This window comes from Physeter macrocephalus, chromosome 15, assembly GCF_002837175.3.
Source record: "Physeter macrocephalus isolate SW-GA chromosome 15, ASM283717v5, whole genome shotgun sequence".
Classification (NCBI taxonomy): Eukaryota; Metazoa; Chordata; class Mammalia; order Artiodactyla; family Physeteridae; genus Physeter; species Physeter macrocephalus.
In genome coordinates this window covers 15,059,416-15,084,815 of record NC_041228.1, presented here as the reverse complement: position 1 = coordinate 15,084,815, position 25,400 = coordinate 15,059,416, and the positions used below count along the sequence as shown (strand labels likewise).

The window sequence follows — 25,400 nt, the reverse complement described above, 5'->3', positions numbered from 1 at the left end:
TCAGTAGTTGTGGCTCACGGGCTCTAGAGCGCAGGCTCAGTAGTTGTGGCGCACGGGCTTAGTTGCCCCGCGGCATGTGGGATCTTCCCGGACCAAGGCTCGAACCCATGTCCCCTGCATTGGCAGGTGGTTTCTTAACCACTGCGCCACCAGGGAAGCCCACGTCTTGAGTTTGGATGAAGAAGTGGTGCTTGAACCAGTGTGCCCACATCCATTCTTTTTCTTTTTTTTAAAAATTTATTTATTTATTTCTATTTTAGGGGAAAAGCTAAAGTCTTGACAAAAACATGGTACTAAAACAGGAAGCTAAACGAATGCAAAGCAAAACACAAAACGAAACAAAATCAAACCAGCATGGACTTCTGTTTCCACCTATGAAGATAACTGATTCAGGACTTGCCCTAGCACTTTATTTAGTTGTTTTTTTTAACTTTTTATTTTATATCGGAGTATAGTTAATTAACAATGTTGGGTTAGTGACAGGTGTACTACAAAGTGATTCAGTTATACATATACAGGTACCTATTCTTTTTCAAATTCTTTTCCCATTTAGGTTGTTACATAACATTGAGCAGAGTTCCCTGTGCTATACTGTAGGTCCTCGTTGGTTACCCATTTTACATATAGCAGCCCACATCCGTCCTTAGAACCCGTCACCTAGCAACCAGGGTGATCTTAAAAACACACAACCGGTTAGGTCACATCTTTGCTTAAACCCCTCTAAAATATTCCCATAATTTCTAGGATAAAGTCCAAAATCCTTATCAAGCCTCCCAAGACCCGCTCACCTCTCCAGACTCTTCTCACCCGCTCACTCTCTGGACTCCAGCCACACTGGCTTTCTCTTCCAGTTCCTTCCAAGCCCCTTTCCAACTGCCACTGCTCTTCCCTCTGCCAGAATTCTTCCTCCTCTCTCTCTGCCTAACTCCTCTCTCCACACCACACCAGCCTGTTTCTTGTCCTTGCTGCCCAAGATATATCTCCATAGCATTTGTAATGTGATGTGAATATTTATTTGTTTAATGTTTGTATCTGCTTTATTCTCTACTGGGCTCTGTGTTTTGTGTCGACCATGATGCCTGGCACATGTTAGGAGTCAATAAACGTATGATCAATGAGTGAACAGATGAGGAAGCAAGTTGGCATTCATAGTCTTACTACAATTGTGGACAAGTGTAGACAGGCATGGAAGAAAGACTAGAAAGGATTATAGCAAAATGGTGGTTGTGGCTTTTGGTGATGGGATATTCTTTTTTTTTTTTAAATTAAGTTATTTATTTTGGGCTGCGTTGGGTCTTTGTTGCTGCGCACGGGCTTTCTCTAGTTGCGGCGAGCGAGGGCTACTCTTTGTTGCGGTGTGCAGGTTTCTCATTGCGGTGGTTTCTCTTGTTGCGGGGCACTGGCTCTAGGCGCACAGGCTTCAGTAGTTGAGGCACATGGGCTTCAGTGGTTGTGGCATGTGGGCTCAGTGGTTGTGGCTAGCGGGCTCTAGAGCACAGGCTCAGTAGTTGTGGCACACGGGCTTAGTTGCTCCGCGGCATGTGGAATCTTCCTGGACCAGGGATCGAACCACTGTACCACCAGGGAAGTCCGGGATATTCTTTTTGGTTTTGTTTTGTTTTGTTTTTTGGCCACGCCAAAAACTTGCGGGATCTCAGTTTCCCAACCAGGGATTGAACCTGGGCCATGGCAGTGAAAGCCCAGAATCCTAACCACTAGGCCACCAGGGAACTCCCTGTGACAGGATATTCTGTAAATATGTTCTCTTGTCTTTTCTTTATATTTTACATTTCTAAATGAATGTGCACAATTTTCATAAAGCAAAAAATAGCCAGCTTGAAAGCATAACTAGGCAACTAAAGCTTGGTATCTTTACAGGCTTTCTACCCACATTCGGACCTGCCTGGATTAACCTGTATGGCTCACCCAGGAACCAGAGTCTGATGGCTGACTACCAGGAATTGAATGAAGGTTTCAGAGAAGGCGTGTCATTCAGGGGCAGAATTTTGGTGGAGATTGCTGTGGAGATCCTCTCGGGAGGGACACAGGAGTTTAAATTCTCCAAGGCACTCAAGGAGCTCAAGCTGTCTTCAAAGGACAAAGACTCCAAATCTTCCAAAGCCTCAAGTAAAGAAAAGGGTGACAAAACTGATGGTGGAAAAGCCCAGCAGGCTTCAGACAAAACCAACTCAACAGAGGTCAAGGTGGAGCCTTTCGATGCGCCCCTGGAGGTAGGTCTGAGCGCTGCTCCACCGCGTCTGTGATTTGAGCCCAGAGCAGGGACAGCACCTGCCCCAGGCTTCCAAAGACCCGCAGAGGTGATGCTGCCCCTGCAAAACATGTGTTGGCTCAGCCCTGTATTCCGGGGCTGGTCCTCTGCCTCTTCCTGCTCACATCCCAACCATCTGCTCATGATACAGTCCATCCGCGTCCCCCCCAGATACGGATTCCCATGGCAACCAAAGTAAAAGAGAAATAAAAGTGCTCTGGGGGAGCTGGTGGGAGTGGGTGGTGGGGTGATGGACTGAAGTCTATCCGCGGCCTAATTTTGTTTTGTTTTGTGAGCTTAGCGTACGCTCTGGATGTGAGATAATGTGGGATGAGGGATGAAGAGGAGGAAGAGTGGGTGACAAGCTGTGGGATGAAAGAAATTGAGAAACCTGTTCTCCTGCCGCCCCCACGGCTGTGGGGAAGTCACAGCTGGAGGGAATGGTTGTCTTTGCTTGTGATTCACCATAATGCCCAGCAGCATCTTTTAGCCCAGTTCTGTGTTACGGTAGAGAGACCTGGGGCTCCAAGAGGAATACAAACCATGAATATCCTCTCAATTGTTTAGTTCAGCAATAGTACTTTGTAGTTGCAAACGAAGGAATTCTATGTTTTGGTGGGTAGATTATAGCTTGGCTGATTCTACCTCTGGGATTGTGTTTCTCAGGTCATCCAGGCAATAATTTTAGATGGGGAAGGGAGGTAATGGCCAGTCTTCCTGAGCTGTCCATTCCTAGTAGAGACTAGACAGATGGAAGGATTTTTAGTACGTCGGTCACCTTAGCTTTGGAAGAGCCACTTAATTTTACTGCTGGGAGCTAATAAATCTTAAGAAACAGTGCGGGGGAGAGGTTGTAGCTCAGGGTTGGAAATCTTGGGGATTGGTCCTATTCATGGCTCTGATACTAACACCTCTCCATGTTTCAGTTTACTCATCAACGAAATGGGGTGGTAATGGTCCCTCTGTTGTAGGCACCTCCTGGAGTGAATGAGGGAATTGTTGTAAAATGGTCCGCAGAGTTCTTAGCACATCCATGGTGAGCAGGCAATACTTTTGCTGTTGCTGTGGTTACCAGTGTGTTTCTATGGTTTACTCCCACCACCAGGGGAAGGTTATTCAGAGCTCTCCACCCTGCTTGACTTTTTTTGGACTTTGCCAAAAATTTTGGGTAGCTTAGTGGCCACCTAAACTGATACCCCCTGTATCTGTCCCTGTTGAGACCAACCACTCTTTTTTTTTTTTTTTTTTTTTTGCGGTACGCAGGCCTCTCACTGTTGGGGTCTCTCCCGTTGCGGAGCACAGGCTCCGGACGTGCAGGGTTAGCAGCCATGGCTCACGGGCCCAGCCGCTCCGCGGCATGTGGGATCTTCCGGGATCTTCCCAGACCGGGGCACGAACCCGTGTCCCCTGCATCGGCAGGCGGACTCTCAACCACTGCGCCACCAGGGAAGCCCCAACCATTCTTTTCTAAACAGAGATTGCAAAGTGGAAAGGGGCTAGTTGAAGATTTCTTTAACCTAAGTCAATATCTTCCAAGATATTTTGCGGAGGTCATATGAAAAACTAAAGTCTATCAGAAAGCCAGGGTGACTGGGAACTTACGTCGGGTAGAGCATCCATTTTTCTACAAGGCCAGGGGGCCATCTTGGCTATTGCGTGGTCTGAGAGGGGAAAATTCAGACCCTTATTTCATTCAAACTTTTATTTCATTCAAACCCTTATTTCTTCTCCCTCCTCTCTTAATCTTGGCTTCTGGTTTGTGGTCAGTTCCTTGCTGTGTTTATTAGTTATCTATTGCTGTATAACAAATTACCCCCAACTTTAGCAGCACAAAATAAACAAATGTTTATTTCCTCTGTGGGTGAGGAACTGGGGAATACCTTAGCTTGGTGGGTCTGGCTCAGAATCTCTCACGAGGTTCCCATTTAGATGTTGGTAGGGGCAGCAGTTATCTGAAGGCTTGACGCAAGCTGTAGGATCTAATTCCAACATGGCACACTCACATGGCTGTGGGCAGGAGGCCTCAGTTCCTCACTACATGGACCCTTCCATAGGCTGCTTGGGTGTCGTCATGGAAGGTGACTTCCCCCAGAGTGGGTGATTCAAGAGACAGCGAGGCAGAAACTGCTATGTCTTTTATGACCAAATCCATGGAAGTCACACCCTGACATTTAGGCCACATTCTAATTGTTAGAAATGAGCAGCAAGTCCAGGCCATGCTGAAAGGGGTGGGGCGGGGAATTAGCCTTCACCTTTAAGGGGAAGATTTTCCAAGAATTTGCAGACACATTTTAAAACCACCACACTGGGCTTCTACCTTTCCCAGAGCCTCAACAGCTCAGAGTTCGCCCTTACCAACATGGTAACATCCTTTTTTCTGCAGCATCTTCTTCTTTTTTAGCTCTCCAGGGTCCTCCATCTCTAATCTCCCTTGCTGCAGCCTTACGCTCATTGCATATCTGGACAAATGAACTCCCATGTTGCTGGCTCTCAAAACGCACCCTCATCACCACCATCAAGGCTGTTCTCCCTTAGGTCCAACTTTGTACTCATTTTTAAATCCTCAGCATTGGAAGGAATAAAAATAGAGTCTGACTCCATGAAATTTATGGTTCTAGAAAGGGAGATAAGACATACAAAATAAATATACAGGAAGTGGAAAGTGATAAGTGCGATAAGTAGGGACAGAGAAAGTGCTGTTATTTCCTGGAGTGAATGCAGTATAATGATTAAAATGTTGGGCTCGCAAGTAAGACAGCTGGGTTTAAGATGTGGCAGTATGGTGCAGTGGTTACTGCCCCAGCCTCTGGACAAACATTCCCTCTGTCTGAATCTTTGAGCAAGTGACATAAGCTCCTTAGGTTTATTTCCAATAATAACCTCTACTTCATCGGCTCACAGTGAGGATTTAATGAATTAATACAACAAAGTGCTTATTAGAACAGAGCCTGGCACATAGTAAGTGCTCAATAAATATTAGTCATGTTTAGTAACTTTGGACAGATATCTTAATCTTTCATGGAATTGCAGTGTCTTCATCTTTAAATGGGTATAATAGAAAGAGCCCCCTCCTAGGATAGTTATGAGAATTACATGAGGTAATGTAGGTAAAATTCTTAATACCACATCGGACACATAGTAAGAGTTCTGTAAACATTACCATCATCATTTTTCTAACTCAGGGAGTCAGTGGATGCCTCCAGAAGAAGAGGCATTTGGGTTGGACCTTGAAGGGTGGGTGGGATTAAGACATGAATTATAGTTGAAATACTTATGGCGACTGCCACTTGCAGCACTGATATGAGTAGGCTTTATAATAGGTATTGCACATGGATGAGCTCATTTCTTCCCCGTGTAGGTCCTACTATGATGTTTATTTCACAGACAAGGAAAATGACACCCGGACAGTGGACACGGCTTGCCCAAAGTCAACAGCTAGGAAGTAGCCGAGTTGGGATTTGAAGAGGGGATTGCCTGGCCTTGGAACCTGCTGTCCCTCTTCCAGGCTCCATGGCCTCCATTCCCTTCAGGTCTCTGAGTGGTTTTTCACCTCCTCCCAGATAGTAAACTTGGCCCCATGAAGGCGCGATAAGGGGCTGGCTTACAGCCAAGGGACACGGTGGTGGCAGGTGGGAGGGGTGTGTGCTCTGTGACTAAGAGCCAGCACTCGGTCCCCACCCTGTCCCACATTTTCTGGTCAATAGAAACATTTCCTGCTGACGCCAACAGAACAGGAGGCTCGTGTGTGAAGGAAGGGTCTCAAAAAAGAGAGAGGAACAGAGGTCAGGGCTCTTGATTGAAGGGAGCTCTTAATCTATGAAGCCACGACTAGTTTATTTCCTTAAATGAACCGTATTGCTTTTTCTGTTGAGTTTAATAAGTCCAAGGGTAAAACCAGAAAGCACAGACTATAAATCCAGCTCATTCAGCCTCTTCGCTCAGAAATGTGATGCTGTGTCATGTGGTGTCCCAGCTACACATGCTCCTTGAACAATCAACCTCTTAGAAAGATACATATACCAAGCTTACCTTTAAAATAAAAGGAAATTTGATTGTAAGGTTTAAGCTCAGAAGGAGACTACATCATTCTAGATAAATGGCTGAATTTGGATCTGCAATTTGTAGGTCCTGGTTTCTGCCAGCCTGATTAGAGGGAAAACTATGTGCCATTTCAGGCTGACACCAAGACTCAAGTTTCTATAAATTACCTTGGACTGGGTTGGCATCACTAATTCAGCTTCCTCCTGCTAAAAAAAGAGCCAGCCCTGTCTAACGTATTTTTTTCTTTCTATAGATTGTACCAGAAAAACAAGAGGAATTTTTACTCTTTGGAGCATTTTTTGAAGCTACCATGATTGACCGGAGGATTGGAGATAAACCCATTAGCTTTGAAGTTTCTATTGGTAAGTGCAGACAAGCACGGTGCCTGGCACATGGCATGAACTTTATACCTACCTCTTAAATAAATGAATTAGTGTGTTATGTGAAGATGGTAGCCCTCTGCTGGAGGTTTGCACCTCAGGAAGAAATGAATAAATGCTTGTCCACTCTGGTGTCGATATGTAACGGATAGATTTATTTTCATACTTAAAAGGATTAAGAGTATAATTTGCATTCAGACAAACTTGGACTACTAATTCTGGTTCCCTTACCCTAGGCTCACTTAATTTCTCTGGGTCTCAGTTTCTTCGTCTATAAAATAGGGATAATGATAATTCCTCATGGAGCTGTTACAAGGATTTAATGAGTTAATGCATGCAACATGCCACACATACAATAGGTGCTGTTATTATAACTCCCGGCAATCTTCCTGGACTGATATACATCTGGGAAAACCACTCCAAGAAAGAGCATTCCATCAGAGAAGGTCTTGATTTATATTTGGGAAGTTCTCCATCAGAGGAGCAGAAGGAAATGGAGATGGAATCCAGTTAATTTGTAACTTAAGTAATTTTTACACAAAAGAACCTAAGATGTATGTTGATGATGGCTTAGTATCATTGTTAATCTTATTTCTTTGGTCTGACCGTCACTCTACCTCCCTACTGAGAGCTTATTTCCCTGCCCTGGGAAGACATAAACTTGGATCCTTTCTGCCAAGCAGCCTGATTCTGCTTATTGACACCTGGCCCTTCTCCCCTTGCTACTGGCTCTTCAGGTAACTTTGGGAACTTGATTGATGGGGGATCGCATCATGGGAATAGGAAGAAGTCAGTTGACCCAGCCGAAGAAGATGCCCTTCCACTGCTGCATGAAGGAGAAGGGGACGCAGCCGTGCCCATGGTCTCCACCACTCACCCCGAGAAGCCACTCGTGATGGAAGGGAACAGGTAGGAGACACAGCAGGTGAGAGTAGCCGGGGTTTCTGACAGTAGAAGCTTGACCAATTTCTGGGACTGTTTGATTCAGTTCTTCCCTAAAACTGGAAACATTCCTTATCTTATTTATAAGAACAAGGTGCAAACAAGGGCAACATGGTAAGTGCCACTCCCCTGAATTCTTAGTGACATGTTGACAACTCTCCAAACGATACATGCAGGGAATTCATTTAAGGGCAGAGCAGTGATGATGGTTATTATTATCATATCTGAAGCTCCATTCATTCTATAACTTTGAAGCATAACCAGGTAGGAAGGTCAGATGTTAAAATTTCAATCCAAAATCCTATTAACAGTTGTTATAGTCATCTGAATATAATGTAAACTCAAGTTGGTGGAATTATTAGGTACATGATTTATTATCTTGTTTTGCCCACAATGAACCTGAAGAACTGAAAAATGAGTGTCAGCCACCAGAAAAGACCGTTTCAGAAAACTGCTGGGGCACCTACATGTACCCTCACTGACCTTTAATCCAAGTAACATTTCAACATGCAAAGAGAAGTGAAATTATAGAACTGTCTTAAGAAAGTGATGTCAACCAAATGGTTTATGAGAAGGGAAAGCCATACGTAGAGAGATTCTTCTGTGTTCTGAGCTTTATGCTATGAATTAAAAAATATGATCTCACTGGATTGTCATAAGAGACAATCATTGCTCCCCCTGTTTACACGTGAGGGGGTTGGAACCACATCGTTAGTTCTCTTCGATCTTTGCTCTTCTCTCTCTGGGCACGAACCCATGGCTTACTGACCACTGTTAGAATAACGACTCTCACGTCTATCTCCCCGGACGGGCTTCTTTCCTGAGCAGCAGGTCCAAACACCTCCATTTGGGTGTCCCTGGGTTATTCACCAGACTCACTGTTTTCACAGACAACTTTGCCCCTTTTCCTATCTTTCCCATCTCAGAGACTGGTCATACCATTGTCTGCATCCTCCAAGCCACAAATCAGAAAGTTGGCAATTGTTCTCTTTTCCCTTCCTACCTGTATCCAATTAGTGATGAAGTCTGGTCAATTCGAGTTCTCAGGTGTGTTCTCTATTGCCATTTCTTTAATCTGGCCTGTCAGCACGTTTGGCCTAAATTATTTTAAACACCTCTTACCTGGCTTGGATCTGTTTCAAGAAATTCACCGAACTATCTATCTGAATTCCCCAGTCCCCTGATGGACATCATACATTCGCTGTCTGTGGCTTTCAGAATTAATTTCAGAGGACATATTTTGTTGATTTGATCCCTACCCACTTCTCTACGATAATCTCTGGGTATTCCACAAACTCCACCATTCCTGCAGCGCCATTCCCCAAATGGATCCTGTTGTTTGCTGTGTCTGGGCCTTTGAACACGCTCTTCCTTCTGCCAGGCAACAAGCGCCCTCCTCAGAGCTGCTAGCTTCCGTTACCTTTCAAGACTAAGTTCAAGTTCCCTTCCCTGAATCCCAAGTCTTATTTGGACTTCTCTTACTCACCTCCATCAAGCACTAATCACACTGCATTGAGATATTTTTACTAGTCTGTCTCCCTATTAGACTGTGAGTACCCTGAGGGCAAAGGACTGTGTCTCGTTCACCTTTGAATCTGCTCCTCTCCATGCCAGGCACAAAGTAGACGCTCATAACTGTTTCTGAATGAGTTAAGGACATGCTATAACTGGGATGGGCACAGGGTACTATGTGGGTAGAGAGGGGCAGTGGAGGAGGTGAAGAGTTGGGAAAAGTCACAACAAAGGTGACATCCTAAAGGGCGAGAATGAGCTTAAGGGATAGAAAGCGATTGTCTGGGACAAAGTAGGAAGCAGTAAGTGAAAATAATCCTAGCTGCTTGTCCTCTCATTTTTGAGCATGGCCTACATTTTCTAAATCCTGTCTCTCCCATGGACCCCCCCTCCCCCTCCCACGGACCACCTTCTTTGGGGTCTTTTTTTTTTTTTTTTTTTTGCGGTACGCGGGCCTCTCACTGTTGCGGCCTCTCCCGTTGCGGAGCACAGGCTCCGGACGCGCAGGCTCAGCGGCCATGGCTCACGGGCCCAGCCGCTCCGCGGCACGTGGGATCTTCCCGGACCGGGGCACGAACCCGTGTCCCCTGCATCGGCAGGCGGACTCTCAACCACTGCGCCACCAGGGAAGCCCCTTTGGGGTCTTTTTTATGGGTCCCTGGCAGCCACACTTGGCCACCCTCCTTTACACGCACCAAAAAGGACCCCAAACTTCCCAGTCCTTTAATGGCTTCTCTGTCCATCCTCGAAACTGAGGACATCAATGAACAGGATCTGCAGCTCTGGGAGGCTTTTATGAGACTCTCAGTGGTACTCTGCATCCTTTTGCCGGGATCCTTTTGGCAGTGAGAACATCCCCACCTTGTTAGACTAGCCCGGTGTTGACTTTTGGCGGGGATGTCAGGGGATGTAGCGTGGGAAGGGTTTGAGAGGAAATGAGAGCTCTAAGGAACCCTCAGATGGACCTCACATTAGTCCTGACAGGCTGGCTCGAAGAGACCAAAATGTCATGCTGGTGTTTGGGGCTTTATATTCCTGTCACTATATCGAGGCTCTGTCCACATAGCGGCAAGCCAGGGTGGCAGCAGCTGAACTGGAAGATCGTCTAATAGACCACCACACACACACACATGCACGCATGTGCACACACAACATACACACACATGCACATACACGCACAATTTGTCTGTTGCCTCCACTGAAATACCACCATATAAGGGGCGGTTTAGGAGGACACTTGAAACACCGCCCCGCATTTGCTCTGGGCTTTCCAGTTTCACAAAGCACGTGCGCTCACATACAACTCAGATATGGGGCCGAAGCTCAAGACGGAGATTGGCGCACACGACATCCAGAGTCGGGTCATCACTTGCTTCTTAGGGTTCCAGGCCCACGCTTGCCCGAAGTCACAAGGCCAGTCGTACGTCAGGGCAGCCATTCAAACTGGCAGGCTTCTCTTCCCACTGGCAACATGGTGCCCTGCCATCTGCTGTCCTCCATCTGCGCTGTCATTTGCCTGAAAGACCACTGCATCCCAGACCACGCAGACCCAGTAAGACCCGGAGGACCCTGGGCGCCAAAGACAGAGGCTCTGACCATCATTAGCACAAAACCATCCAAAGCAAAGAAACCTTGGAACAAAGTACAACAACGAGTGGGAATTTATTCAGGTGCAGGATTCTCAGTGCCATAATTTTTCACAAGATAGAGGAAAGAGCAGTTTCCGAACTTCTTTATTTTTGATTTTTATTTTGTTCTCCTGCTGTAATAATAACTTCAGTTTCTGCCAAGAATTTATTTGGCTGCTCTTCTGAATGGACGCCTGCTGGTTTATTTTCTTCAGAACAGACCATGGGGCACCTTTGCTAACTTTATGTCCTCTAGAAGAAATCTGGAGGTTGGAGAGCTAAAAAGAACAACATGCATTCTTTCAGGCTGAAGTTCTCTGTAGCTTTTTGGAATGGAAACAAAGCTCTCTCTTTCATCTCACCACGCCAGCCCAGCCTCTAGAAGCACGCGTGACTCCAAACACTGTCCACATTTATTAGGGCCGCCTGTCCAACAACGCCCATGACAAGAAATGTGCTCTGGCCTGCCTTCCATGTTTCTCTTCACACAGACCCAGGTGTTTGTGGGACAATTACAGGCGGCTGGGGGCAAATCTAGTTAAGACTATAGCTGTCATTAGGCAGGGAACTTCAGCTTTTTGCTACACCTCTCCCATCTTCCCTGCTTTCACATCCATCCCTTTGCTCCTTGGGAACTGAATTCTACCAGTTAGTTCCTTCTCTTCTGTCTTCAGTCTCATCCTCTTAACGTTTTTCTTATCATCATTTAAGCATATCCAACCATCACCATCAGCCATTCTCTTTGGCTCCACAGCTCCCCTTCCAGCTACTTTGCCATCCCTCTCGTCCCTTCCTAGTCAAGCAGGTCATCTGCATTACTGGCACCAATGCCCAGCAACAATAAATTTTGTATGGATGGATGAATGGACAGCAAGCCATGGAATGCTGAAGTTTAGTTTGAAGCACATGACTTCATCTTCATTAATATTATTACCCTCTTAGATTTCTCTAGCGATTTCAGTTTATAAAATACATTCACATCTGTTATCTCAATTGATCCTTACACAGTCAGGGCCCAGCAGATAGACATTAAAAGGAAAAATATGTTAGTTTTTCTCCTTTCTCTCTTCTCTCAATTGGAAAGAGAATTTCTCCTTGAAGAGGGCTTGCCTTCCCTCTGGTGATCATTTCTAAACTTTGCCCTGGGTCAGACGGTGGTAGCTGTTATTACCTCACCACTGTAGCCATATAACAGTTCGCTGCTTATTGTCCATGGATCCCCAAGTAAAGGCTAAGGATGGAATTAATAGTTTGACTATTTTGTCATCACCCTTCCCCCAACCCACCCAGAGCGTACAAACATGAACAGGTTACTGGGATTGTCTGAAAAACACTGATCACCAACTAACTTCCAGACCTAATGTGTTTTCCCAGGAATTACAAATATTTGCCATTCGAGGCCAAGAAGCCCTGTGTCTATCTCATCAGTTCTTGGGGAGACCAGACGTTTAGGCTGCATTGGTCCAACATGCTGGAGAAAATGGCGGACCTCCTGGTAGGTGACTCTGACAGGTGATGGATCTGCATATTGGGAAGCTGGAGGCAAAGGGGATTTTTTTTCCACCCAGTAGAGGGTCTTGACCTCAGTTTAAATACAAGTGAATTGAGGCTGCTGCATTTGGAGGACACCTGGCTCCTACCACATGGACCCAGGGGAATGAGAATACATTTTGCATACATTAAATACATTTAAATACATTTAAATCAAATTATCCAAATTCAAATCCCTGCCCTGCTTCTAACTGTTATAGGACCTGGGGATAGGCCACTTTCCCAGTCTCCAAAGGCAAGGGGTGGACAGCTTTCTCACCAAATGGATAGATCTTAGCTTCAACTAATATAAAATCCTAACTCCTTAACAAGGTGGACAATTTCCTCCCAGTTCAAGCCCTGACACCTCTTCAGTCCTATATCTCATGTGCTGTTCCTCCTTACTGTATTCCAAGCATGCTGGTCTCCTTTCAAGGGTCTCAAAGAAACCAAGCTCCTTTGTGCCTCCTAGCCACCTCCATGCTGTTCCCTCTGCCAGGGCTGCTCTTCCCCTTCATGTTTCTCCTGTGAAGCCCAGTCAACCTCTAGGGGTCATATGTAAGCGCTTCCTCAGAGAAACCTTCTTACTCGCTCCCTCTTTTACCCTCTTCCATCATATCCTGTTCTTTTCCTTCAGAATTATTTGAGGAATTGAATGTGTGAAAGTATTTAAAACAGCACCTATATGTAAAAAATACTAGGCTGTCCCACCCATCCCGTTCGGGGTGGAGGGGGGAGAGAAAACCTGGGAACACTGCTTCTTTGGTATCTCCTTCCCTTTGTGATTCCTTTTCGTTTACTCCACATTTCTCTTCCCAGCCCGCACATCTCATGGGCAGTGTCCTCTCCTCTCTGTCCCACCGTGCCTTACCAGGGGACCCTGGTCTGATCCCTCTCACTCTACGAAAACCCACACTTCTCTCTCCCGTTTGCTTTATAATTCTGTCTCCAATTGTGTAAAACACGGTATCGGGGGCTTCCCTGGTGGCGCAGTGGTTGAGAATCCGCCTGCCAATGCAAGAGGCACGGGTTCGAGCCCCGGTCTGGGAAGATCCCACGTGCCGCAGAGCAACTAAGCCCGTGAGCCACAACTACTGAGCCTGCGCTCTAGAGCCCGCGAGCCGCAACTACTGAAGCCCGCGCTCCTAGAGCCCGTGCTACGCAAACAAGAGAAGCCACCGCAATGAAAAGGCCCCGCACCGCAACGAAGCGTAGTCCCCGCTCGCCGCAACTAGAGAAAGCCTGCGCGCAGCAACGAAGGCCCAATGCAGCCAAAAATAAAATTAATTAAAACAAAACAAAACAAAAAACCCACAGTATCGCCCCTGGCCATGCGGATTCCAGGCATCGTGGAGACGGAGTCTGAAAGCGGTCGTGGAGGTGGGTTTGGAGTCATGCCATGGGGAGGCCATGGACTCGCTCTTTACGGCTGGTCTTGCTTCTCCTTCAGACAAAATAGTTTATTTCTAAAAGGCTTGACCAAACAAATCAGAAATTTTTTATCCCTAGAGGCCATAGTAGCCTTGAGCACTTGTTTCTAATTCTTTCTCAGAGCCAGGATCCCTGCCATGCGTGGCATATCATGGCTAACCTGACTGAATGTTTACTAAGCACCAAGCACGGTTTGAAGAAGTTCACATCTCCCTATGGGGCTATAGGTGGGTACCATTATTACCAGATTTTACAGATGAGGAAACTGGGCAGAAGTGGGTGAGGTCACCTGATAAAGCCTGGATTTGGATGCCGTAGGTAGTCTGACTCCTGAGCCTAAACCTTTAACCGCTCCACAATGTTGCCTGTACTTATAGTGAAGGGGGAAAGAGGGAAATCTATGTCCCTCCAAGCCAAGAAATGGAACCCTAGAATTTAGGATCCAAAGGAAAAGTACAATGATTAAGTACACAAGCATATAGCCGTTGTCATATACAACCTGTCTTCTTTTCCCTCGACACCCCACCCCTGACAAAAAACCCCATAATCAGAAGAGCTGATAGCCTGTTAGTTTCAGGGATTATTCAGTGTGGTTATACTCCTAGATAACAAACTGGCATGAACATTGCCTTTGAAGTTTTCGATAATTCTATCTAATTTACTCTACTTTGTTAGGTATTTCCCATGACATTAGGTTTCCCACACAAGGTAGATTCTAAATAAATGGAACTCAGTTCAGGAATAAATCTGGGACAGAAACAAGGAGTTTGAGCAACACAGGAGAAGACTTGAATCTGGACCAATTCCAGTTAAGAAAGGAAGGTTTGAAGTTAGAATGCAGTAGCGTTTCCCTGTTCAGACATACACGAAAAAACAAGAGATATGTTCCTTCATTTTCAAAACAAAATATTAGCTCAGTATTATTTCTGTGGGTGTTAGAATCAGTATCTCCTCTATGGTGTCTCATTCCTACCTCTCATCCGCCCACCTCTGTGGTTTGTTTTCAGGAAGAAGGTATAGAGGAAGTGAAAGAACTGATGAAGATTTCAGAGGAAGCCCCGGAAGAGAAAATGAAGATGGTGCTCACTGACTTCATCAGTCAAAGCAGGTACTGCAGAGACAGCTGTCATCTGGGTAGCTCAGCTGATATGGAATCAGCTTTTAATTACCTTAGAAAATGATCGATTTTACATGCATTCGTATGGGCATTGAATAGTGTTATAGCCATCTTAATTTTGTTCAGTAATTTAGCTGCAACTGTGGGCTCACTACTGCTTCCTGACACTTAACTAAAACATAAAGCAAAGGGGGGGAAAAAAAAAGGAAAAGAGAAGAAAAGAAAGACTGCAGAGACATTTTATGAAACAAGAAAAATGCTGGTAGTGTTAGTGTCCAGCATGGCTCTTTGCATCTGGTAGGTACTCAACAACTATTTGGCAATTAGATGGATAAATTATATCAAATGCTATTTAATAGAATTTTTTATACACCACATTAAAAAGCACCAATTAATGACTTTATTCCAGGAGGTAGACAATATAATAAAGATGAAAAAAGAGGGTGTATTAGTTGTCTATTACAGAGTAACAATAACCCTCAAATTTAGTGGCTTACACATATTTATTATTTCACAGTTTCTTGGGTCATGAATGCAGGTGTGGCTTAGCTGGGTCCTTTGCTCAGGACCTCTCCCAGGCTGCAATCAAGGCATTGACTAAGGTTACAGTCACCTCAGGGCTCAACTGGGAAGGACTCACTTCCAAGATCACTCATACGGACATTTGCAGAATTCAGTTCTTCATGAACTGTTGGATTGAGGATGATTGAGGATTTCAGTTCCCTGCTAGCTGTTGTTTGGAGGTCATTCTCAATTCCTTGCCACGTGAGCCTCTCCAAGCTACCTCTCACAACATGGCAGCTGACTGCATCAGAGTGAGCAAGAAAGAAGAGTCAGAGAGGACATGCCAATAAGACGGACGTCACGGTCTTTTATAACCTAATCTTGGACGTGACATCCCATCAGTCTTAACGTCTTCTGTTAGAAGCAAGTCACTAGGACCAGTGCACGTTCAAAGGGGATGAATTGCACAATGGCAAGAAGAGCAGGAAGTGGGGATCATTGGGGCCATCTTAGAGGCTCCCTTCTCCCCATAAGGAAACAACCTCATGAATTAGGTCAAGACGAGCAATAATGAGAATTTGTTATAATAGGATCAAGGGAAAAGGAGTGGCTATTCATGTGATGGAAAGAAAAAAATTAATAGATTCTGGTGTTCAGCTTTGTAAGTTTTGTCTTTCCTAATCTCTCAACTACCCAAGCCTTTTTTACTTAAAGAAAAAAGAAAGCCAAGAAATAAATATGTAGTTTTTTCTCTCTTTATTTCTTTTCTGTTTTTCATATAGAAGCGATATATATCAGTGCTACTCCTGCTGTGAGCTAAGTGTCACCTGCAAATCCCTTGAAGCATCTTTAAAAGCTTCATGGTCATATTTTTAGAAATTGTGGGCAAATTAATAGCTCAATAACTTTTCTCTATTAGGGGGTTACTTGGACGTGATCATTATTCCCTTTTCTCTTCAAGTTTAAAGCCAACTGAGAAAAATATTCATGAGGGTCAGACAGAGCTCAAACGTTCATTTTATATTTGGTAAACCTGGCTTTGAGAAAAAAGTTGGTACCTGAGGTCCAGGAGACTTTGTGGTCCCCCCACCTGTTTGAGGTTGAGCGGCTGGGCTTTGGGGCTTCCCCCCGGAAGGGACAGACCACCTGCTGTGTAGAGGTGAGGAGGCTGCCCACAGCTGGCAGTGGGCTGGGTCTGAAAGATGAGGAATGAACAGAATCCTGTGCCAAAGTCATCTACCCCCATTCTGATGGGGAAATAAGTTATTTCTCCCCCTGTGAGGAAGGGAGAGAGATTAGAAGCATCCATAGTGTTTCCTAGAGCTGAGCCACCCTGGGAGCGGAATGGACTCCTTCTGCCTCTAGGAAAGAAAGGCAGACAGGTGGCACCAAGACTCCCTCCTCAAAATAGACTCCTTTTTATTCTTTTGAAAAATGAAGAGAGGGCTTCCCTGGTGGCGCAGTGGTTGAGAATCCACCTGCCAATGCAGGGGACACAGGTTCGTGCCCCGGTCCGGGAAGATCCCACATGCCGCGGAGCGGCTGGGCCTGTGAGCCATGGCCGCTGAGCCTGCGCGTCCGGAGCCTGTGCTCCGCAACGGGAGAGGCCACAACAGTGAGAGGCCCGCGTACTGCAAAAAAAAAAAAAAAAAGAGAAAATGCAGTGACTAGTATGTCCAAAGAGAATTTCTGATTGAAGTTTCCAATTACCAGCAGGCAGAGCTCTGGTGCGGGACCCGTCCCTGGGAGGTATGGCATCTTAGATCCCCCTTTTGTTCTTTGGTAATTGATTCTTTTCATCACAGAAATACTACATGCTCATCTTGAACAACAACAAAAGGCAGGATGTATAAAGGAGAAGTGTTCTCAACTCTCTCTCCAGTCCCACTCAGAGAGAAGAGTTTGATCTGTCTTCCTTTTTTTCTGTGCATTTGCAAACACACACATTCATAAAAATACTCTATTTCTTCATAAATATCACACACTTTGTTCAGCAGATTGCTTTTTCACTCAGCAATGTCTCACTGGCATCTTTCTACAGTAGTACCTAGTAGTTATCCCCAGTGTTCAATCACATGATATGTATCGTGTAGTATTTAACTAGTCCCTTATATTTAAGTTGTTCTGATTTATTTTGCTACTATAAACGATGCTACAATAAACATTACTATGTAAACATATTTTTGCAAGAATTTTCAGTTATTTTTGAAGGATAGAATTCTAGTATAATTTTTGGATCAAATTATATGGACATTTAAATTTTGATAGATGCTGTCAAATAACCTCTTAAACATTATAATAATTAACACTCTCCTATCATAATAGAGGAGAGTGACTATTTCCCTTTGAATATTATCAACCTTGAATATTACCTGGTTTTTAGTAAGTGAAAATGGTATCAATTTTAATTTAAGTTATTGCTGATGAGGGAATATCTTATTTCCCCAAATTTAAAGTCATTTCTGTTTCTTCTTCAATTGCATTCATAACTATTACCATTTTCCTATTGAACACATTTTTAATTTCATCCCTCAAAATGTTACTATTCAGTCCTTTGTATGGTTTTTAAAATGTGAAGACATAGCCCAGTTTTGAGTCTAAATTATTTGCTCTACATACAATTTTCAGGAACATTTTGGTGTGTGTTAAATTTGTAAGATAAAGGAAAACTGCATTATTTTGTGTTTGCTGTTATGAACTTGGGTAGGAATCACAACAGGTATATACTGAAAGAAAGTAGAAAAACAAACATCCCCAAAACTAATGTGAGGCCTGGCGCTATTTCGCATTCTCATTTTGTCTCAAAGAAAAGTTAGTGCTTTATTGCTTAATCCAAAATGAAAAATCTTGGTTCTGTGGCTTCATCAACTTTCCCACTGTATTGCAGAAAGTATACTTGCAAATCTCTGGAATTATACACATGAATTTTCACTAAGCAGTTTTCAAAATTGTTATTCTCTTATAGTGCCTTTATCTCTGAAGTGGAAAAGAAACCCAAGATGTTGAACCAAACCAATTTAGATAAGAAACGACTTACGCTCTGTTGGCAGGAGCTGGTATGTGAAAATCTATTTATACTTGCAAAGAACTAAAACGTGTGGTTTAAAAATAAACCTCATGGATGAAGCATAGGTCATAGACCACATGAGGATAAAGTTCTAAAAGTTATACAGTTGTGTGATATAGAAGAATGAGAAGGGAATAAATAGATGAGTTGGAGAGGAACTAGTATTCACTGAATGTTTACAAGAATGAGCTAGAAGCCCACCAGCCCTATATTCTATTCTGATGTAGGACTTGTTCATTTTCTTGACGTTTGTATTTTGTCAAAGGCTGTGGACTCTTTCACTTAACCTTCTGCCTCCTAAGCTGAGAGACAGAAAGAAATAACTAAACTACCTCTCCTTGGTGTCCTCCCATTATGAATTGTGTGAAAAGTTGTGAGCACTACCTGAGGGCAGGGCAGTGGCTGGTACCTCTCTGTGCCCTGGAGACCCTGCAGAGTGCTGAGTGCCTTAGAGATGTTCGGTCCCTATTGAATGAGTGACGACTGAGAAACGCCAGACCAAGTCAGACCCTGATTATCTCTCCTTGAAACTTCAGTTCCAGCAATGGCACCAAGGGACGTCTTGTATGAGGCCATGATAATTCTGCAAAATAAAATTACTCAGTGTTTGGCCAGGGACATTTTAAAGATGTGAATGAGGCCCACAGAGGTTAAATGATTTTATTTAAGGGTCACAGCTAGTTAATCATACTCCAGAGACTAAAGTCCGAGTCTCTGAACACTTGACTCATCCTTCTTTCCAGAACAATAAATGAAGTTTTGTGTCCTCCTCTACTCCAGGGAGGCCAGATTCCCCCCATATGTAAGATCTGCTTCCTACTCCATGTCTTCCTCAGCACCTCTGACTGTCTCTGCAATACCCGTCCTCTACAGATAGCCCCCAGAGCTCTCTGGTTTTCTGTGTCCGACAGTCCTTGTCCTGAACAAGCCCAAGATTTCAGTACTCTGCAGGGGCCCAGCTCTCTCCGCATTTCCAGCCTCTGGGTGGACACGCCCACTGCTTGCCTCATAGCACCTCTGACTCAGTGTATCCCGCTCAGCCCATCATCTTCCCACCGAGGCTTGTTCCCTGTCCTGTATTGGTACCGCCAGCCTCACCTGTTGCTCCAATCAGAAGCTTAAGAATCAACTTGGAATCCTGTACCTCAGCGGTCCCCAACCTTTTTGGCACCAGGGACCAGTTTCGTGGAGATGGCTTTTCCACGGCCGGGGGCGGGAGGGGGCGCAGTGGGAATGGTTCAGGCAGTCATGGGAGCGGTGGGGAGCCTCAGACGGAGCTTCACCCATTCGCCCGCCGCTCACCTCCTGCCGTGCGGCCCGGTTCCTAACAGGCCGCGGACTGGTACCGGTCCACAGCCCGGGGGTTGGGGAGCCCTGCTATGCCTCACACTAAACTGTCATTTTGACCCCAGGCCAGGTTGAGACCCCGGCCCTTAAAGACTCTGGCACTCACTCCATTCTTCATCCCCAGGACCACTGCCTAACCCGAGTGCTTTAGCGTCTCTGGCCAGGGCTATCACAGTCACCTTCCTCCAGTCCACCTTCCATACCACAGCCAGAATGGTCTCCAAATCACAAATCTGCTTAGATCTCTCTTGATTAAAAAAATCATTGGAGGGCTTCCCTGGTGGTGCAGTGATTAAGAATCTGCCTGCCAGGGCTTCCCTGGTGGCTCAGTGGTTGAGAATCCGCCTGCCGATGCAGGGGACGCGAGTTCGTGCCCCGGTCCGGGAAGATCCCACATGCCGCGGAGCGGCTGGGCCCGTGAGCCATGGCCGCTGAGCCTGCGCGTCCGGAGCCTGTGCTCCACAACGGGAGAGGCCACAACAGTGAGAGGCCCGCGTACCGCAAAAAATAAAAAAATTAAAAAAAAAATCTGCCTGTCAATGCAGGGGACACGGGTTTGAGCCCTGGTCCGGGAAGATCCCACATGCCACGGAGCAACTAAGCCCGTGCGCCACAACTACGGGGCCTGCGCTCTAGAGCCCGCGAGCCACAACTACTGAAGCCCGTGTACTTAGAGCCCGTGCTCTGCAGCGAGAAGCCCACGCACCACAACGAAGAGTAGCCCCCGCTCGCCGCAACTAGAGAAAGTCTGCGCGCAGCAACAGACCCAACACAGCCATAAATAAATAAATTTATTTTTTAAAAACCCCCAAAACTGGAGTCTCCCAATTGTTCATAAGATAAAGGCCAAATTCCTTTGTGCATGATATACAGGGCTGTTCACTGTCTTGTCCCAGCCTACTCTCCCAGCCTTGTCTCTCCTTGCTCCCTTCCCATGTATCTATGTGCCAACGATTCTGAACCTTCACTGATTACGTGCCTTCATATGTAATTGTTCCTTCCAACTGGACTGTACTTTTTCTTCTTATCATCTGATGAATTCAATGCATTTTTTGCTCAGCACAAATATCATATTATCCATAAAGCCTGGCTTTGGCCCCTCTGGTCCCATGATGCATTACACATTTTAGTTATTTGCATATATTGCTTTCACCTCACCAGCTGTCAAATTCTCAAGGAAAGGAAGCTTGAGTCCTCCTCTTGTCCCAGGCCTTGGCTCCTAGGATAGTGCCTGGTCCATAGCAGGTATTCAGGTCCACTAATCAGAGGGCTTCCTCGGTGCCAGGCCCTGTGCTGGGTGCTGGAAACACAAGGCTGTCAGTATTTGGTGCTTGTTCTTGAGGAATTTATTGACTGGTCTATTCATTTCACAAACATTTATTTAACACCTGCTGTGTGCCAGGAACTCCACCAGACTCTCAGTATTCAAGGTGAGAACAAGACCGAGGGGGCCCCTGTCCTTGCAAAGTTAACATTTGGGTGGGGAAGACAGAAGATAGATAACAATAAATAAATAAAAACGATTACAGGTTATGATTATGAAGGGCTTTTTTTTTTTTTTTTTTAAACGAAGGGCATTTTAAAAGGCCATGGTGATTGGGAAAATGTGGGAGAATGTATGACAGTGGTATCATGGCAGTGGAGGCCTGAGGAGAAACCAGCCATGCAGAGTCTAGGGAGAACACGTGGTCAAGAGGAACCTTAAGCATCCCAGTCTTGAGGAGGGAGCTGGGCGTGTTTTAGGACCTCCTGAGGACCAGTGAGTGGAGCTCTCCAAGATGAAGCAGCCAGTGGGCAGGGCTCACTCATGCAGGGCCTTAGAAATCACTGTAAAGTGTTTGGGGGTTTTCTTCCTAAGAACATGAATGCAGGCTGAATGAATGAATCAAAATAAACACTTTTAGATGTTCCAACCACGCGCACAGAGCTCCCTGGTGCCTCTCTCCGATGATGCCAACTTGGTCTGGAAGCATCTACTGTGCCTCCGGGGAGAGGTGGTGAGAGCAGTGATGAAGGACATGACCTCTGGACTCAGCAGGGGGTCAAGTCCAGCTCTGCCTCTCTGTAGCTGCATGACTCTATTTCCTCTGCTGTCAAATGGGAATGATAGCACCTACCCCGTAAGGTCGCTGTGAGGAGTACTAAGGGTTAATACGGCAGATACAACATTGCCCCGCGCAGAGTAAGAGCTCAATCTATTTTAGCTGCTATTATTATTGTTGTTGTTGTCGGTATCAGGAAGCCTAGATTCAGGTCTTGACTAAAGAGCTATGGGACCGTGACAAAGCTCTGGCTTCTCTGGGGCTCAGCTTCTCGTCTGTCAAATGAACGTGAGGTAATAGTCACTGTCCCCATAGTCCTACCAAATTGCTGTTAATGGGCAGCGTGCCCCATAGCAGAGCCTGAAACAGCCCTCATGAGCGGCTCAGCATGGAACTTACAAGCACTTTCAGGAATCTCCAGCAACAGGACTGTGCTCGCTAACCAGATTTCTAGAAAGATCTACACCGACTCTTGTTTTGTTTTAGGAGGCCATAGCCATTTAAACGAAGGGCATTTTAAAAGGCCATGGTGATTGGGAAAATGTGGGAGAATGTATGACAGTGGTATCATGGCAGTGGAGGCCTGAGGAGAAACCAGCCATGCAGAGTCTAGGGAGAACACGTGGTCAAGAGGAACCTTAAGCATCCCAGTCTTGAGGAGGGAGCTGGGCGTGTTTTAGGACCTCCTGAGGACCAGTGAGTGGAGCTCTCCAAGATGAAGCAGCCAGTGGGCAGGGCTCACTCATGCAGGGCCTTAGAAATCACTGTAAAGTGTTTGGGGGTTTTCTTCCTAAGAACATGAATGCAGGCTGAATGAATGAATCAAAATAAACACTTTTAGATGTTCCAACCACGCGCACAGAGCTCCCTGGTGCCTCTCTCCGATGATGCCAACTTGGTCTGGAAGCATCTACTGTGCCTCCGGGGAGAGGTGGTGAGAGCAGTGATGAAGGACATGACCTCTGGACTCAGCAGGGGGTCAAGTCCAGCTCTGCCTCTCTGTAGCTGCATGACTCTATTTCCTCTGCTGTCAAATGGGAATGATAGCACCTACCCCGTAAGGTCGCTGTGAGGAGTACTAAGGGTTAATACGGCAGATACAACATTGCCCCGCGCAGAGTAAGAGCTCAATCTATTTTAGCTGCTATTATTATTGTTGTTGTTGTCGGTATCAGGAAGCCTAGATTCAGGTCTTGACTAAAGAGCTATGGGACCGTGACAAAGCTCTGGCTTCTCTGGGGCTCAGCTTCTCGTCTGTCAAATGAACGTGAGGTAATAGTCACTGTCCCCATAGTCCTACCAAATTGCTGTTAATGGGCAGCGTGCCCCATAGCAGAGCCTGAAACAGCCCTCATGAGCGGCTCAGCATGGAACTTACAAGCACTTTCAGGAATCTCCAGCAACAGGACTGTGCTCGCTAACCAGATTTCTAGAAAGATCTACACCGACTCTTGTTTTGTTTTAGGAGGCCATAGCCAAGGAGGCCAAGGGGCTCACTCAGCAGCAGAAGAAAAAGTTATCTCTTGATGAAATGATCCAGGCAGCCCAAAACTTTGTGGAAAAAATCCGCTTTCTTGTGGATGAGGTAATCAACTATAAAGGCAAAGCTCATTTGGGAGATTAGACGGAGTATCTTCCCAGTGGGGTTTGAATGTTTGATAAGAATGAAAGATGAGCAGTGTTTTCTCTCAAGCCCTGCTGAGCAGGCACCATTCGTTTGAAGGGTGAAGGAGGAGGTTTTTAAATTAAGCCAAACATGTACGTACGGCTTTATCGATTTTTTCACGAAGCCTGAGTACTCAGCCGAAATAAAAAGCACATTCCTAAATAATAATAATAAAGCAGCACACTCCTTAATGGGCTCAAGAAAAGTCAAAATAAACATGGGATCTTTGATAGGTTTTTAACTGTAAGGAAACTGAAACTCATGTCCAGTGAAAGTTAAAACAGCTTCTCATTTTAAAGTTAATTGTAAAAAAAAAAAAAAAAAGTTAATTGTAAGCAATATCTTCTGATGAATACTAGAATGATCTAAAAAGAGTCCTCGTATTTGCTTCTGTTAAATACTAGGTTTTGTGGCGGAAGTTTTCAGGGAGAGGTACAGATTTACTGCTTCTGTTGTTCTTGAAAGTTTTTTTTCCTGTTGCAAATTCATCATTCCCTGGAGGCCTAGTGAGATAGTCACTTTGGAATGCAGGAATTTTAATAAGCACCCAGAAGGTTCAAACCAGGTCTGTGACTGACTGATCGTGTGGCCAGAAAACCTCCACAAGGATGTCTCTGTTTCCATGTCAAGAGAGAAGGGATGCCTTCTTAGGGTACCAATTACACTAGAGGATTAGGGGGTTAGAAAAAGTATCTGCTTCCAGTCTGAGAATGTCAAAGCCTAGTTTATGACAATATGCCTACCTTTTGTTTTGGAAGCTATACTGGCTCAGCAATATGCATTTCAAACACTCACAACATAATGGGCCTCTTGGCAGGGAATTCTGCAATTCTTATCTTGATTAGCTCAACTTTAAAGTCTAATTTTCTGTGCAATTTAGTGCAGTTTCTCCTGAATAAACACCTATAATGGAGCAAAAATACTTAGCAATTATATTTTAGGTATAAAATCCCTTGTAAAATTGTTTTTCCTTCCTTAAGAGCAGATGGAAAGACATCCAAAGACATTCATGGATTTTTGTTTTTGGTGTTTCACTTGAATGTTCTGGAAATGTTACCTGGCTCTTAGGAGGTCCAATGCTGGAAGCTAAATCATGATTACAAGATTGCAAAGAAAAAATCCATGGGAAGGTGGAGCAAACGTTTGTTCTGCAGACAGAGAAAAATAGGCCACCAAAGATGCCAAGTCACGGGTCCGACTTGCATATTGTCAAAGCATGATAAGCAGTTTGGTGTATGGGGCTTCCGTGACCTAAGACTTTCTCAAAGAAGCCACGCTTAACTTGCTGGGTTGCACAGGAGTTTCAGTACCCAGAAAGTTTAAGTCACAGAACTTGTTGTGCCGAAGGGGTGCTGTTGCAGGATAGGAGAACCCTGGAGGTGCCGTGTAAACACCCACCTATCAAATCCATCCCCTCTGCCTCCACAGCCACAGCACACCATCCCTGACATCTTCATCTGGATGCTGAGCAACAACAAGAGGGTGGCACATGCCCGCATCGCCGCCAAGGACCTGCTCTATTCCCCCATCAGGAAGCAGATGGGTCAACACTGCGGGAAGATTAAAACTCACTTCCTCAAAGTAAGTCTGTACTATTTTTGACTCAAAGATGGGAATCTCTGTTTTTCCTGGGTTGCACGGCATTCCTAGTGTGTGTCCAGATCTCTGACTTGACGCTAAGACTTTCAAAAGTCTGAGGACAACTAGAACATCTTGCCCCCTCTCTCGATTCAAGTTGTGTTTTACGAGACCATCCTGGGGCTGAATATTTTCCAATTTTCCAATAACTGTGTCACGAGACACATATAAGGTGTTTTTTTAAAAAATCTAGTGTAGGTATCTTAAGGTTATTTTAATTTTTACTTCTTTGATTACTAAGAAGAATGAACATTTTTCCATTAGTTTCCTCTCTACTTTTCTCTTG

At 45.2% G+C, this 25,400-nt stretch overlaps 1 protein-coding gene across 1 annotated transcript in view; it reads left to right on the top strand.

Moving 5' to 3' along the window:
- The window catches only part of FER1L6 (fer-1 like family member 6), a 131,061-nt gene that overhangs the window by 23,546 nt on the left and 82,115 nt on the right, over positions 1–25,400 (top strand). Inside the window, exons 10-17 of the mRNA XM_024129424.1 lie at positions 1,879–2,231; positions 6,564–6,672; positions 7,428–7,599; positions 12,147–12,267; positions 14,741–14,841; positions 18,320–18,410; positions 23,276–23,395; positions 24,905–25,057. Coding sequence (XP_023985192.1) covers positions 1,879–2,231; positions 6,564–6,672; positions 7,428–7,599; positions 12,147–12,267; positions 14,741–14,841; positions 18,320–18,410; positions 23,276–23,395; positions 24,905–25,057 — 1,220 coding nt within the window. The remainder of the gene's footprint in view (positions 1–1,878; positions 2,232–6,563; positions 6,673–7,427; positions 7,600–12,146; positions 12,268–14,740; positions 14,842–18,319; positions 18,411–23,275; positions 23,396–24,904; positions 25,058–25,400) is intronic.